Source organism: Strongylocentrotus purpuratus, unplaced genomic scaffold, assembly GCF_000002235.5.
Source record: "Strongylocentrotus purpuratus isolate Spur 01 unplaced genomic scaffold, Spur_5.0 spur5_scaffold_10, whole genome shotgun sequence".
NCBI classification, from domain to species: Eukaryota; Metazoa; Echinodermata; class Echinoidea; order Camarodonta; family Strongylocentrotidae; genus Strongylocentrotus; species Strongylocentrotus purpuratus.
The window spans coordinates 19,097,596-19,114,120 of NW_022145595.1; the positions used below are offsets into that span (position 1 = coordinate 19,097,596).

The following is a 16,525-nucleotide window of genomic DNA, read 5'->3' on the forward strand; positions in this document are numbered from 1 at the left end:
TATAGCAAACAATGCCTAAGCGGTGCCAGTGGGTCCCCCATGATCCTTTCTTATGTTATTTTAGAGCTGATTTAATGAGATAACCACCTGTCATTGACCATGCAGGTGGGTCTAATCCCTCCTGGCCAAACTAGTGCAGACAGGCTTTAATAACCTTTAGTTAGTCTTGGAAAGCTCTGGATATTCTCTAGGTAGTAAATATTTTATTTACCGAAGTGTAATCTCGTTTGATCCCATTTTCGCGGAGACTATGGTCATAGAATTTGTCATGATGCCCAGTCACTAGCAGCAATCAGGAAAAAGATGTATTTTGGAGGTTAGAAATTCCATGTCGTTGTAGACTATAATATATGAGAGCTTTTGATTTGTACAACCGACCTGGGGGGTGTTTCACAAAGATCCTATAAAGTTAAAATTATGTCTAAGTTGGACTTAAAAATTATGGAAAGCCATTAGCATCATTGAAAATATTTTGTAAAAGCTATTTTGAATGGCAATAAATGTTGATTCAAATCATTCATATTTTCTATTATCAAGGAGATTTCATGTTCTTGGTGTGGAATATATGAAAAGTCTAAAATACTTGCATTTTTGCTTTTGAATATATTTCAGTTGAAGTCTACAAATGGCTCTCCATAATGTTTAAGTGCAACTTAGAGTTAAGTTCGACAATAAGATCTTTGTGTAACACCCCTTGATCTATGACGTGAAACTGGCATTAAGATCTTCAAGTTGAGGATTTGGTCGTTGGCTGGATCCTACAACCGCATTCAGAGTAAATCTGCATTGGGGTGTGAACGAGAAGTTCAGCTGCGTATTGATCTCCGAGAGTGGGTCACGTGATCACAATTTGCCGTGCCATTGAGTCACGACATCAAAACTATTCTTTGAAATAAGATGGGTCAGTAAATTTGACGTAGATAAAGTGGGTCATGCACAAGGAAAGCTTCCTAGTATCTGCCCAAAACCAAGAGGGCATTATTAACTTGTATCATTCAACACATGGTAAACGTCCTTCTGGCTTTCCATAGTTTACCATGTGTTTAATGATGTGAGCCCTTCTGGCTCTCCATAGGCGATGTAACCTTGTATATATAGATGTATGCCTGGTGCTTGAAAAAACAATCAAAAAGCCGAAAATGTAATCTCAGGTTTAAAAAATGAAAATAGGTGGTGGGAATAATGTGAAAGATCTTTCATAATTTATGTACATGTATAACCCCTTTTGATATTATAGTTTTATTATGGTTTTGGTATTACATTATCTGTTTTTAAAGTGCTTTTATATATATTTTGCTTGTGGGTTTAAAGACCCCTTTACTTACATGTAGTATGAGTATACATGTATTCCAACAAACTCGATTTCGACACTGCATTGTCTTTTATCCAGATTGCCGTTCAATTTCTCATGAAAATAAAGTCCTGAAAAAATATGTAGGAGAGGAGGAAGAAATGATAAAGAAATAATATATTTATAATAATGAGGAGATATGGAATAATAAGGGGGTCAGGAAAATTTGGGAGAAAGGAATAGAGAAAAGAAACGGATTAAAGGGAGAGTGATGAAAAACAAGAATTGATAGAAGCTAGAAGAAAAAATAAAAATAGAAAATAAAGAGATTGCAGAAATAGAAGGGCAAAGTAAAGGGGAAGGATAAGAAATGAAATGGACAATATAATTCAATTGATTATTGCCTGTAGTTGAATTTTACCTAACTGGTTAAGTTAAAATATTGGATAAACTACTTTTTTCTTCTTCAAAGCAGTTAAATAGTTCCAAATACACAGAGGAGGGACATTGAATAGTTTAAGTTGCATGTTCATGGTAAAAATGACATTTAAATTGGTCATTAATTTTGTATTTGTGTAAGTAAAGTATACCAGACATGGAGGCTTATGAATTTATATATTTATAGTATTGCATACTTATGATATTGACATGTCGTACTATGTAGGTTTATGTACATGAACGTCCAACTGGTTAGAGTTCGAGGATAGAGTTAGGGACAGGATTAGGTTTAGTGTTACCTAAGAAACTCAAGTGTTCAGATTTAGCTTCATTTGTGAAGCGTTAGTTACCCTACGAACGTCTTGTCAATTTTTGTGGCGGGGTATTCTAAAGTTGCTCCTTATTCTGTAACACATGTATAAGCATTCATATCTTTCAATTCTACTTATGCGCTGTTTTTGTAAAAGATGTATATAATGAGGTAACGGAACATAGTAATCCTATTTTTGTGAGAAAACTATGAATAATATCCTTGTCAGAATCAGCCATGTGTCTCTTGTAATTAAGCCATTGGATTCAGAGCTATCAAGGGTATATTATACTAAGTATATTATTATTATCATTGAAATTACTGGGGAGCAGAGATAGTGAAAATGAAATATAATCAGGCGGTTACGCTTTTTACGCATAGATTGAAATTGATGTAATTTATTGTAGTTGAGATGAGTATCATTACATCATTTTGCTAGTATATAAATGAGAAAGAAAAAGAGAAACGTGAGAAAGAATGAAAATGGTGAAGGATTTAAGAAGTTAGTTGGCTGCTCTTAAAAAAAAAAAAAAATTTAATGGAAAAGGAGTAGAGTGAGGAAGAAAAAAAAGGGAGGGGAGATAGAGAGAATGAGAGAGAGTTGACATGAACAGTGTGAGAGGTAGGACAGAGAGAGATTGGAGAGGAAGGGAATGGAGAAGGTAGAAAGGGAGGGGGAGAAGATAGAGAGAATGACAGAGAGGGAGAGAGATGAAGACAGTTCAAGGGTTCGACCCAGTTAATACATATTCACCTCGGTACCCCCCCCCCCCTCAAAAAAAAAAATCCACTGTGGGCTATTCTTTTCCATTCATATCAACCTAGGCTTGGCTGGTTTTCAACAATGGATTCCCAATCATTATCATCATGTAAAGAAGATTGGTCACCGTTATTTTCTAAAGAATCCAAGACACCGATCGATGAAATTCGTGAATGAAAACCCGAATCCAAGATCACAATGAGAGAAAGAGTGATGATACAGATCGTGGGGAATAACGTGAAGGAGGGGGGGGGGGGGGGTATTGTGAGGGGGTTCTTTCAAAATGAAAAGGTCGTGTTCGTAACTAGGCAGCGGGTCACGCTCCGCGCCGGGGACTCTCGCACAGTCACAACAGACACCCTCACGTTTCTAGTTTGTCTGCTGCTAGGGTCTGTGCCGGTAGTGGCAATGAAGTGGTACACATAGGCCTATTTCTTCGGGATAACTTAACTTTTCAATAAAGTATAGAGGAAATCGAGTCAAGAAATCGTCTGGAACGGGTAAGTTTTTTGAGGAATAGAGCGGTTTCATGAAATCATCTTGAAAACTTGACTTCATAAGATGCGGTGGAGAATTCTATCTCCCGTTGAAACTGAAAGTGGTTTGTGTTGTGAGAGTTATCTTTCTTACAAAGTGGCAAAATTAGCCTATTAAAAGGTTGATAAATGTATGAACATCAGTACATAGAAACCACCTTTGTCACGTAGGTCTGTATGGATGCGGTATAGCAACATAATTTATGATTACAGCGAATTAATATCTTATGATCAATGATTATACATTCAAGTCCACTTCATCAAATATTGTCATTGGCTGCGTATATACCATACGATTGCATTCCTAATATTATGTTCTCAATCAAAACACATCATCTTGATCATGCCATATCATTCCTTAAATTGTTTTTAAAAAAACAATGAGATAGAGAGTAAACTGAGATGGTGACAAGAGAGAAGAGAAATTCGGAGAGGGGGGGGGGGGGGGGGGGGTAGAAAATTTCCTTGTAATGCCCCTTTTTTTACACTGAAGGTTTCATACTAAATGGTTGCTAAGATATTTAGAATTGTCAGAATTTATTCACTCAGTCTACGGAGTATATCAGCCATAGGTATTTGATAAATTGAGCAATGTTTCGAGGCATTTTGCGACAGAAGTATTTGCAGAGAAAACAGAAAGTAAACATGGAGAGAAGTGGATCGAAAAATGATTTATGAACCTTCTATTATGTTTACTCTTAGAAACAAGGCTATTTTGGAACATGGGACAGAAACAGAACCTGCAGGGAAATTCGTGATGTCAAGTTATCGAGATGTCATAATATTCATGTGGTTATAAAAACCACCTTGCGGTTATATTTCAATGTATATTGTATACTTGCGTGCGCGTGGTTAATTAATGTGGTTTGAAACAATGGCTACAGAACTTTCGTTTGATTTTCAAATAGGCATACCCGTAACTATCGCTATAACATAACCGCATCACATGAGTAGATTATGTAAAAAACAAGTTTAAAGACAACGCTGTAACTTATTTGGAATGATTCCAACAAGACATTTTTGTAATGTAATCATAATTATGTAACACACTTTGTCAATTGACTGCTGAGAACCCAATATATTCACCTGTTAATGTATTAATGGTAAGTTATCATAGGCATACATCAATAGTTATATAAATGCAAATTTCATTTGTGTTGCTAGGTCGGACAAATCTTTTTTTCTCGGCGTGTAAACACCAAATATATGCAATCTGCATTCAGACTACTGATTTACAATAAACGGGTCACTTCAATCTTTTTGAACTGGGCAAAAAAGAGTGGATAAATTTGAAAATATTGCAAAAAATTCCTATTTGTTGACACCATTTTCATGAGAGAGGATCAGCTTGTAGCCAGCTATATATCGGTCCGTATATTTTTTTTGAAATGTTGAAACAATTTGGTAAACTCGCCGGCAGTATTACGTTAAGTTTAATAGTATACTTATGTAGTGAAGCCAGCAAAACAAGACCATTTGTTAAAGTATCAGTTAAACGTTGTTATGCCTCAATTTAAAGATATTTGATCAGACGTGCATTAATACTCCTTAAAGTCACGTTCATAAAGATTCACTTTTGCTTTCAACTCATAATGCACTCATATCTGTTGGCCTACTATATTTTCATTGCCACACTTACATGCTAAAATGCAATAGAACTATCAAAGCATTTCAGCCGTGTTTACGTGTTGCGGGAGACAGATCCATGGTATAAACCAGAAACTATTGTTGTGTAAAGCTTCTATTGTGATTTGCATTGATAGAACATCTTTGCAGGCTACTGTAGTATTTCATTTGAAGTACGACTGCAAACGTTTATAAAGCCGAATGGCTATTGACGTGAAGCCCTATATCGGCTCCCTGGCTGTACAGCGTGCTGTGAATGCCATAAATTGGATTGGGAGGTGAATTGGAGAAAGAAAACGAAAAGACACGCATTAGAGAAAATCATTCCAAGATGTATTCATTTGCTCTCTCTTTTGAATATCAAACCCTAAAGGCACCTGCAAAAATTGATAAAACCCTTCTCTGAGTCTTTAAAGAATTGTATAGAATCTTGGATCCAGGGGCAGACTGGAACTGCCCTAGTCATAATAAAATGATCTAAATCTAGTCGATTTTTTTATTTGGGGGGGGGGGGCGACTCCGAACATGTTTTTCGTCTATCTATTGTTACACATCGTTAGCTTTAAAATATGGGTTCTTTTTTTCTATTTACTAATTTTCCAAAAGAATTTTTGGGGATACGTGCCCCCTCGGCTAGAGAATCCCGGATCCACGACAAACAAATCTTTCTTTCTTATACTTTCAGGTTATGCTTCGTGCGTCGGCGTAATCAGAAAGAGAGTACGCATAACTGAAAACATTTTGACCCATATCGGACTCGACAACCCCGTCGACAACCACCGCAACCATGCCTCATCCCAAGCGTGATATGATTCGTTTCGTCGTGCACCAACGCGACAACGACCCCACCGAGATCGTCGCCCACCTCGTCAAGGACGGCGAGGACCACGATAAGGTGTGCGAGCAGATGACAGAGAACGGCTACTCGGTGTGCGAATCGAACAGGAGCGCCCCCGTTCGGGCGCTGACGGGCGAGGCCTTCTATATACGACTACTTGGTAAGACATTCAGCATCATGAAATTTAAGTTTAAAATTTAGTGGCATATCCTGTCATTGTACTTTAAGTTAACTATTAAAGCTTATCTGCCATAGTTTACAGGAGGGATTAGACTGCCCTTCAAGGTCACTGGACGGGTGGTTATCTCATCAACTCAGCTCTCAGTTAACATAAGAAAAAGAGGATCATGGGGGACCAATGGTCACCGATTAGGCATTGTTTGTTATATAGAGGGCGCAAGTAGCTACAAGTAGTGCAGTGTGCCTTTAAGGGGGGTAAGGCCTGGGGACGAAATAATGTGCCCAGGCTGTAGGCAGCCTGCATGCCAGTTGATCCAACGTGACGGTCTTAGTGATTATCTTTTTCTTTCTAGACTTGATATGAGGGGACGTACACAGATATGCTGGATACCCCCACTTTGGTTAAGTGCGTTGAACTTACAAAACTGAAATTACAAAATCCAAATCAACAACTCATTTCCTTTGTGTGTTTTAATTAAATACGATTTAAAAAAAAATGAAGATAAACATTTTGATCACTAAACTTTGGGTTAATAATAATAAATTATTCTTCAGCAAATCATTATTATTTAAAAATATATATGAACAAAACAATCTTGGTCGTCTATAGAAGTGTTAATAGGGACTTTTAGATTTGCGTGGACTGATACGTGTGACGTCCATTCAAGGCAGTGCATTAAAAGGACGTCGACCGTAGCAATCCCCATTGTCTTGGTGCGAATCTAAAAGTCCCTATTGTTAACATCAGGGCCCTGTGTAACAAAGAGTTGATATCAATCGCAACTTATTTGCAATTTATATCAATCGCAACTATGTAGGCCTACATAAGAGATAGGATACTGCAAACTTTCGCAACTCTTTGTAAGACGGGGCCCAGGAGAATATTCTATAGCCATCAATTTGTTTCCATTCTCCAGGTGACATCCAGGTCAACACTTTCACGGACAACAGCTACCGGAAAGATCGCTTCCTCGTAAGGTATATACGTAACCGTCCCAACCGCAAGGATTTCTTCATAACCGGAGTTTACCGCGGTCGGTACCAACCGGAGTATGCCGGTAAGGTCCTGCTTCACCGCGTCACTCTGAACGCGGGCACTACCAACAAAGGAAGCGGTCGACAGTTCATTATGAATAACCTGGAGAGCGTTCTCGGAAACATAGCATCGTCAAGCAAATTGGTTCTCTTTAAGGTTAGTTACTTGTAAGAACGTGGAAACGAGAAATAAACAGTGTATTTATACATATATTTGTCAGTGATGTAAGGATATAAAAACTGACAAACGAAGAGACTGAAGAAGAAGAAGAAAAAAATAGAAACAGATAGTGGTGATGATAATTAGGAGGAGGAGGGGAGTGGGAGGGGAGGAAGAGGAGGAGGAGAAGGAGGAGGAGGAGGAGAAGGAGGAGGAGGAGGAGAAGGAGGAGGAGGAGGAGGAAGAGGAGGAGGAGGAGGAGGAGGAGGAAGAAGAGGAGGAGGAGGAGGAGGAGGAGGAGGGAGAAGAAGAAGAGGAGGGAGGGGAGGAGGAGGAGGAGGAGGAGGAGGAGGAGGAAGGGAGAAGGGCGATGAAGAGGAGGTTTATATTGATAATAATTATTAGAGAGAGAGAGAGAGAGAGAGAGAGAGAGAGTTAGAGGGAAAAAGAGAGAGGGAGAGATAGAGAGGGGGATTTAGAATGGATGGTAGGGGTGGAGACAGATAAGATATGTAAACATGGGTGAATAACATGGAGGAGTTTAGGAAGAAGGGAAAGTGGGTTAGATTACTTTATTGCATCATTATTTCATCAAGAGAAATGTCAATTTTTCTTATTCATCCTCAACTCACTGGAAACTTTATGCTTTTTCAGGATCGAGATGTACCAGCGCCCCCTGACGTCCAAGACACATACGATGACGATCATTTGACGAAAGGTAAAATATTTATTCTGTGTTTTGTTGTCACCCCGTAGTATTTGACAATCTTTATTATATAGTAAGTAGCAATATTACTACCTCCACTACTACTTCTACCTCTACCATCCTCATCGTAATTGTTATTATTCTCATCATCATCATCCTTGTCATCATTCTCATCATTATCATTTTTTTCATCACCTCCATTTTGACTAAAAGCATCATCACCACCCAGTGTTATTTAGGGTATGCGTATGCATGTTCCCTCCTTTGAAAGCACACCCTATCTCCGGTGTGTATAAGTCAATACGGGCCGGACTTCATTGCGTGAAAAGTATCCCCTTTACCGGAGAGTGGGGGAGGGCGGGGGAATCATCCAGTGGCGGATCCGAGGGGGGGGGGGGGGGGGGGGGCAGGGGCCCGGCCCCCCTTGAGAAAAAAAATCATGTTAAAATACGTGATTTTTACCTTTTTGGGGGGGGGGGGGCAAATTTTTAAATTTCGTGGGCGCGATTTTTTAAATTTTCAAATTTTCGGGAGCAAAAATAATTAAAAAATAACAAAAAAAATACCCCAACCCCACACCCCCCCCCCCCCCCCACTGAGCGAATTTTCGGCAGGCGCGATTTTCAAATTTTCGGGAGCAGAAAATGAAAAAAGTTGGGCCCCCTCCCCTAAGAAATCCTGGATCCGCGCCTGGAATCATCATTATCATTATTACAGTTACTTGTTTCATAACAATCATTGTCATTAGTGTCATCTCCCTTGTTATCCTTATCTTTACTATTATCATGGTTTTCCTCCTCCTCGCCCTTGTGCTCCTTTTCCTCATCCTCCTCCTTCTCATCCTCATCGTAATCTTCTCCACCATCCTCAACATACGATTCATTTTCTTCTTCATTTCAGACGTCGTTTTACGAACCATCTCCAAGGACATCCCCAAGGACTTCGTCACGCCCCTCTGCATGCATCTCTTCGGTCTCAGCGAGGTCGAGGTCCTCAACCTCGGCATGCTCCCTCATCATCGCGACTTCGACGAACAACGGTACGGTGTCCTGGACAAGTGGAAGGGAGAGCAGGGGGACAAAGCGACGTTCCAGAAGCTCATCGAGGCCTTCCAAGCGGTCAAGATGAAGTCTGCCGCGGCTACGCTCAACAGGAATCTCCTCACCGAAAACCGTAAGTTGAAATAATGGTTCGTGGTGGATCAAGGTATAACTCAAGCACACATAAGTACTGACAAAAAACGTGCCAAGGACAGTTAGTTCAGAATGCAACTGCAAATGTGACGACTTGTTTTCTCTTCGCTTGTCGGAGTGACGATGCATCCAAATACAATGCCCCTTTTATGCTTCTGCCCATCGATTATACTACGGAGAAGAAGATTTGCCCCTACCTGCTGTTTTTTTTTTAAACTCCAAGGAAACAATACAACCGGTGTTATACAAGAATTAAACTTGGAACGAAAGCCATGCATGAGTCAAAGATATAGTGATCTATTTCCTTTCCTGTTTTCCATTTAACTCCTTAACCTTTTTATTTCCATATCATTCATTATGATAATGGCGGCAATATCGTACTGGCAAACTAAGATGCATTTTTGAACAAGATCTTTACGATGTTGATAGCGTTCCTACGTGATTGAAATAAATATTCTAGGCATTTACCCATATTTTCGGTAAAACCATGTAAGCAAATCATTATTTGCAGTGGAATCATGATACAGAATGGTGTCTTTATACATATTCTTTTACTTTCATTTTGAAAACCTAATGTGCATCTTTTATTCAGAACCGCGAGACATTTTGATGTAATTTTGTTTTCGGATAGGTCTTCGAAGAATAGCCAAGCAGCTTCCAGCAGACAGCCAACCCCTTGCTGATGCGATGAAGGTCAACTCAGACGAGGTCAAGGAAAAATTCTATACCGAGATGGCCGAGTTTAAATTTCAGGTATAATTTAAACTAGCTTGATTCATTTTCTTCATAATATGTAGGCTTACATGATATTTCATACTCAACTGAATACATGCAAGATGGTTAAACAGTTCCTGAGAGTAGTGTATTAAAAAGGCGACACGCGAAATTCATTCGTTCAATCAAAAAAGAATATGATCGCAACCACTTTCGAAAAACACTTAAGGGAATATTTATACCATTGTGGATCACCTATTGAAATATGCAAAACATTACAGTGACGTCTTAGATAATCCGAGCATGGTTTGGGATACAATAGGTTATTTATATTGCCCTTGAGCTGAATTTTCGAAAATAGTTGTGATCGTTTTGAAAATGTTTGACTTTGGTTATTATCAGCCAAGTAATTGATTTGGAGATAATCATTTTATTTTGTGTGTTCATTTCACGATCCAACCTATAATGTATCAAAAAAAGAATTGTTATGGTTATTCACCAATTGGTTCGGTAATTCAAAGTATTTACCATGACCTGACCCTATCACAGATTATATGGCGATGGAGAGAAGACACACATCAGAAACTTCGAGGTCGAGCTAACCATTCTCTACTGCTGAGGGCGCTACGCTACATCAGCCTCCCAACGGTTGCTGATGAGATCACGGATATGACGTCAGTCGACGTCAGGGATAGTGAGTTATCTTTCTACAAAAAATTAAGAGTAGGATAGAAGGGAAGAAAGATAACATTTACAGATATATATACCTCCAAAATAAAGTAAAACAAAGAACTTGGGAAGAAAGAAAAAGGATATATTGATACTAGGAGAAAGAAATTATACTGAGATTATACATGTACGAAAATCTCAGAAGAATTATACAATGAGAGAAGAAGGATAAAAAGGAGGAAGGAATAATTATTGAATAGAAAATTGTTGAACAGAAGGGAAAACGGGTTAAAAGAATTAAAGTGTAGCCATTCATAGTGTTAGTAGAAGAAAGAAAACAATAATCAAACAGACTGAGAACAAACCGTAAAAGGATAATTATTAATAATAGAGAATATTATATAAATTGATAAAGAGTGAGAATGACAGTGAACGGTAGGAGAAGGAATGAGTCAAACAAGAAACATCGGACGCAGGGGGGTATGACAAAAATTAGGGGAAATATTAAAATAAAACTATATTCAAGAAATGTAGAATGAAAAAGGGACAAACAGACATGACGATGAAATGGCAAAATGAAAAGATGAACCTAACAATGTAACAGACGTCGGCGACGATGAAGAGTAGCTTGAACATGAGCAATAGTCAATAATGCTAACGAATTCACTCCATTTTTTTCTCGTAGTCGTCATGCTTCGGACGGTCACCAAGGACATTAGCCGAGAGAAGATCTGCGCCCTCGTCGACAGGTTCGGTCTCACCGACGACGAAAAGCGCCATATCACCCGGGAGTACGGCTTGGACTTCAACAAGCGTCTCTACCTGCTCAACGCCCTCGTCATGTGGAAGGAGAAGGGCGGTGACGAGGACTCGAGGGCGTCGTACGAGAATCTGATGGCTCATATGGAAGACATTGGCTATGGACAGAACCCGGCTATCCTCGACGAAGTCCTGATCGACGATAAACGTAAGTACATAATAAAGATATATTGACTGCTATGAAAGGCATCGCTGTTTCTATTGACCGTTAGGCGGGCACGGCTAAAATCACGACTCCAAATTCGACCAATCAGATGGCTAGATTTCTAAAGAAAGGTAGATATTATGACGAAATCTATTAGTATATTCCGAAGTGCTCGGCCCTGCCTTTAGTCTTTTGTTTCAGGCCCATATTCTCGACAGCTGCCTAATTATTTTGTGTACCTATGTAAGGACAGCCAATCTCTTCATCTCGTATGAGTTACGGTAAACTAAATGGGAATACAACAATCCATCTCTATGAAAGTGGTTTATCATTTTCATTCAAATGAGAAAATGAATGTGGCATGAACGTTGATTTATCCTTTACACACTAGTTACACCAAACAAGACAGACACCTGACAAACAAACAGACCGACCAAAGAACGAAACAAACAAAAACAAAAACAAAAAACATCATCACAATTGGCCAATAATTTATTAGTCGCTTTAAAGTATTAAATGTTGATTCTGTTTAGCGGTGTGAAAAGAGATATAACATTTTCAAAGACTTGGTTCTGTCTGTATGCAAAGGAAACACGTTTAATCTGATCTCTGAGAAGTGTCTAACTTTTGTTTTTAAGTGGCCCTAACATTGTGGAGCGTGTGTGCAGCGCTTTGTAACTACAAGGAAAAGGCGCTATATAAAATATCTTTTGGATTGGATTGGATTGGATTAATCATTCCCCCTTCTTTTCCTTATTCAGGTCTTCGCTACATATCAACGCTTATCCCCACCGATAGCATGAAAGCATTGGCAGACGAGCTCCACGTCGATACGGCCCCTATGAAGATTCCGGCGGGACCGGAAGCTGCACTTTTGGGCTATCGTCTGCTCACACGCTGGAAAGATACCCGCGGGAAGTACGCGTCTCACACCGAGCTCATCAGCGCACTCGACAAGGCCGAGCTTGGAGCGACCATCGACGTCATCGACCGTTTGGGATCAGTGGACATTTCGAAAGGTAACATGGTGGTGTTAGTGGTGGTGGTGGTGGTAGTGGTGGTGGTGGTGGCGATGATGATGATGATGATGTTGAAATGATGATGAAAGCCGCAAGCCCCTTTCATATTTTGCTGAGTAGAGTGTCGAGATATACCATGATGAGCTTGCTCGGCAAAACTCGGCACATATTAGTAAGACAGCTAGTGAGAGTGATGCATGGAATCCTTTATTATCGTATCATTATTATCCAATTCTTATCATACTCATCTTACAATAACGCCAGGAGTGTTTTTGAAAACCCGAAAGCAGGAGTTTCTCCGAGATGTGCAAAGACAAAGCTAGGCCTACCTTGGATTCCATTCGACACCCAATATGAAATAAATTAATAAATAAATAATACAATATTCATAAAGTGCAAAAAAAAACAAGAGTTTCTCTATGCGCTGTAATAGCATGAATGACGAGAAATATAATCACACACGAACATAAACACGTCGGTATATGGACTATTGTACCATAACAAAACAATTTTGATGATGAAGTATTATTTTGTAATATTGAGGTTTCATTAAAAAATATATTCAAAAGATATTTTTATTTATCTTTTTCCAGGTGCAATGAATGAATTCTGTCTGCGGTACGTCGGGTCGTGGATCCACGTCAGCCGAGCTCACGAGTGGCCTTCCATCGTCCAAAACATCCCATCCCAGCTCATCCAGGGACTCGATGACCGCACCGTCGCCCAGATCAAACGGGAGCTCCGTGACCCGCAGGAGCAGCTCTCCAGGGCCCTCGTGCTCTGCCGCGACCGCCGGATCATTTCCTCCACGGGCGCGCTCTGCAATCGCCTGATCGCGTGCGGGTTCGAACGCGCGGCGCTGACCTTGTTGGACGTCTCGAGGTCACAGCACTACTGCACGACCCTGAGGTTAGATGAAGGACCCTACGGGGGCATTGATGGGGTGGGGTCTGAGTACCCAGAGGAGGAAGGAGGAGCTGAGAGGGAGGAAGGAGGAGCTGAGATGGAGCCTGAAGAGATCGAGTGACGTAATGGTCACGTTGCCTAGCAACAGTCAAGGCACATTTCAGAAAGTGAGAATGTCTGTATCGTCCATTATAATGGAAAGTCTCAAACAATTGATTTGTTGATTGATAACCTAAAACAAACTTGATTTAAAAACAGCGGAAATAAATAGAATGGTTTTTATATTCATAATCGGTTCCATCTTTGACTTGAACTGATGAAAAGGATGCTATTCAATTAAACAAATAGAAGATGTTGATATCCTTTTTCGAAAAATGTTAAGGTTTAAGGCACCATTGGTTTAACAATAAAAGAGAAAAATTCTCGATTTGGAGAACGTTTGAAATTTTGCTGCTGCTTTTGAAGTGTGTACGTCCCAATACGCATTTTACTACTAAAATTGTGTGTGATCGAAGTCTTCCGACGTTGCCAATTTACGGAAGCTGCTGTGTAATCAGTGTTATAATATTGAAAGCATGAATGCATATTAATCAGAGTATTCAACATTATGAATCAGTGTGTATTAAAATAATCGTCTCGTTTCATGGGAAGATGTAATCAGGGAAGCGAGTTACATATCAATATTGAACGAGCTTTGATCATTGAAAATTGAATATTGGACAATATGTTCCCATATAAATCCGTCCTTTGTGACCATATTCAACTTGATACGCTGATATGAAGATAGTTATGTTCAGGTGAATTAATTGATGGGTGTGCGTTTGTGTTTACTTGGTTTATAGTCATTGCGACGTTTTGCTGCAAAATTTTGCTCTCTGTCAAAACCCTATTCAACTCGCCAACTGACTAGTTATTACGTGAGAACAGTATGATTTTTCAATCCTTAGCCTATAGCTATTCTTTGGATAATTATATTGTTTGTTGCAGTCAACGACACACAATGGCACCGAGTATGAGAAGGTAAACTAATCCATGGAAAACTTTAAGCCAAAGACCAGTTTATATGATATACATATTCAGTACAAAATAATCATTGATCAAGAGCAGAAAACAAAACATGCTAAAGTTTCGGATCTCCATGCATGATGAACAATAGCATTGAATTTGCGTCATATTTTTTTGTTCCCTCCTTCTCTTTCTTTCTGTTCTTTTTAACCGTTATTTAATATATCGTCCACGTTTCTAATGTAAAATATAATACCAATATTCTTTTTGTACAGGTACCAAAGTAAACAGCTGTCGGTTATTATGGAGACATTAAAAATAATACGTTTTAGATCGTGACATAGGAATATTTGTTTACGCACAACAGATTTTAGGCCTGATTTTGTTCTAAATTTACGCACTCCAGATCACAGGCCTAATTTATATTTCGTTTATGAGCAATCCTTTTTTTTTATAGATATTTTCTTGATTTTCGAACTTATATTAAGATATCGTGATGTCGTGTTTTAATTGTTACTTTTTGTTCAGTAAACTCGTAATTACTATCTCTGAGATGAAAATACAACATACGTTCGATAATATGTTGTTAATATTATGTGCATGAGCAGTTCGACAAAATTAATATATGTTTCTTATTTCATTGACAAAATCAATAAAACACTGCAATGTGTGAGTCTTTGTGACCAAGCAGGTAATCTACTTTGCCTTGTCACAACAGTTTGGTTTTATTAGAGTTCTGTCATCATTTACGGAAAAGGAATGGTGTAAATATCCCATTGAAATTTATTTTCTACAGTGTTCTATGAAAAGATTGTGTATATATCTCAGCAGAAAATTAGAATAATTCCGTCCAGCTTCTAGAGAGATGCATTTCTTATTTTTATTTTTATGATCCGAAAAAACAAACATATATACAAAAAAAAATGTATACATTGCTGTTGGGTGTGTTGTCTTTGTGCTATTACAATTTGCAATGAGAAAATGTCAGTATTCCATATTTGTTTGTGCAATAAATTGCATTACGTTATATTATGTGGGCCCCAGCTTTGGCAATAAATGCACACTAATACCTTCGAAGCATGAACATTATTGACTCTTATTTGTGTGAATATTATTTTGCGTGAAAGATGTGTACAATAATTCTGATGTGTATTGGTATACTGCATGCAACTAGTTGCCTGGTTATTGTCCTTTTCAACCGGGATGATAAAACAGCAAAACCACTGCCTAAAAGCATTTAAACAACTTTTAACGAATAGTCACTTTTGTATGCCCTGCATAGACCGTTAAACTGATCAGATCCTTCTCTTTAAAAAGAGAGTGATTTTTCACTCTATTTTCACTTTCTTGGGGGTGACGTCCGCGATCACTTGTTTAGGAGTGAAAATCGATTGATTTTAGAGTGCTCTCTAAGAAGAAAAGAGTGAATGTTCACTCTTTTTTCACTACATTTTCACTCTCCAGAGGAGTAACGTCCGTGATCACTCGATTTTTTTTTTAGAGAGGATAGGTTTTTTAAAATTACATTTCTTTTATATTTTCTTTCTTCTGTCGTTTAAGTCTACCGTGACTATTCCCTGTTCCTTAATGTTTAATAGTCGATACAGTGATGTACCCACAACGTTGTCATATTTTCTAGCCAAATTCCTAGAAGAATTTGGGCGGAAGATAATTTCAGATTCTTTTTTTTTTGCAGTAGTGCATGGTACCAGATTCTCGACTTCATATCGATTCATATTTAGAAGGTATACACGGTTTACGCAGTTTAATCCCGGCCACGATAGAAATAATTATGGACACACCGTGAACATACAAGTTACATTTCTAAGGTCATTGACCATACATCGCGCGTGACCAATTTCCCCGGACCGCCTTTAATATCTGTAGATTACAATCATATTTTCAAAATTCTGTGACCGTCATTTGAAAGAGTGATCCAAAAAATACCCTGTCACACAATTTTCTCTTGATTTGGTTGAAGTACTCTCAAAATATTGTCAAAAGATCCGATTATTTTGTGCGCGGGTTGCGAAGAAAGGTGAAAAATTAACACCAAGTCCCGAGCGAGAACAATGACGGGAGAGATAATCTTCCATCGCCTGGTAGGGCACGAAAGGGCTTTAATTTTCGAGACATAGTTGTGTTTGTAACCTCCCCTTGAGCGTATAAAAACAA

General features: G+C 38.8%; 1 protein-coding gene across 1 annotated transcript; it reads left to right on the top strand.

Moving 5' to 3' along the window:
- The first annotated feature begins 3,098 nt into the window (after positions 1-3,098).
- LOC100888048 lies at positions 3,099-15,427 on the top strand. The gene is made up of 10 exons (XM_011676531.2): positions 3,099-3,299; positions 5,647-5,959; positions 6,897-7,171; positions 7,829-7,892; positions 8,781-9,053; positions 9,705-9,826; positions 10,337-10,481; positions 11,142-11,423; positions 12,182-12,439; positions 13,033-15,427. The coding sequence occupies exons 2-10, from the start codon at positions 5,749-5,751 to the stop codon at positions 13,464-13,466; spliced, it is 2,064 nt and encodes a 687-aa protein (XP_011674833.2). The 5' UTR covers positions 3,099-3,299; positions 5,647-5,748; the 3' UTR covers positions 13,467-15,427.
- Positions 15,428-16,525: the final 1,098 nt, after the last annotated feature.

Excerpts from the sequence above, each read along its gene's own strand:
- LOC100888048 (XM_011676531.2), top strand. The coding sequence starts at position 5,749 with ATGCCTCATCCCAAGCGTGATATGATTCGTTTCGTCGTGCACCAACGC. Across the intron at positions 5,960-6,896 it reads CTTCTATATACGACTACTTG|GTGACATCCAGGTCAACACT; the intron begins GTAAGACATTCA and ends TCCATTCTCCAG. Across the intron at positions 10,482-11,141 it reads GTCAGTCGACGTCAGGGATA|TCGTCATGCTTCGGACGGTC; the intron begins GTGAGTTATCTT and ends TTTTTCTCGTAG.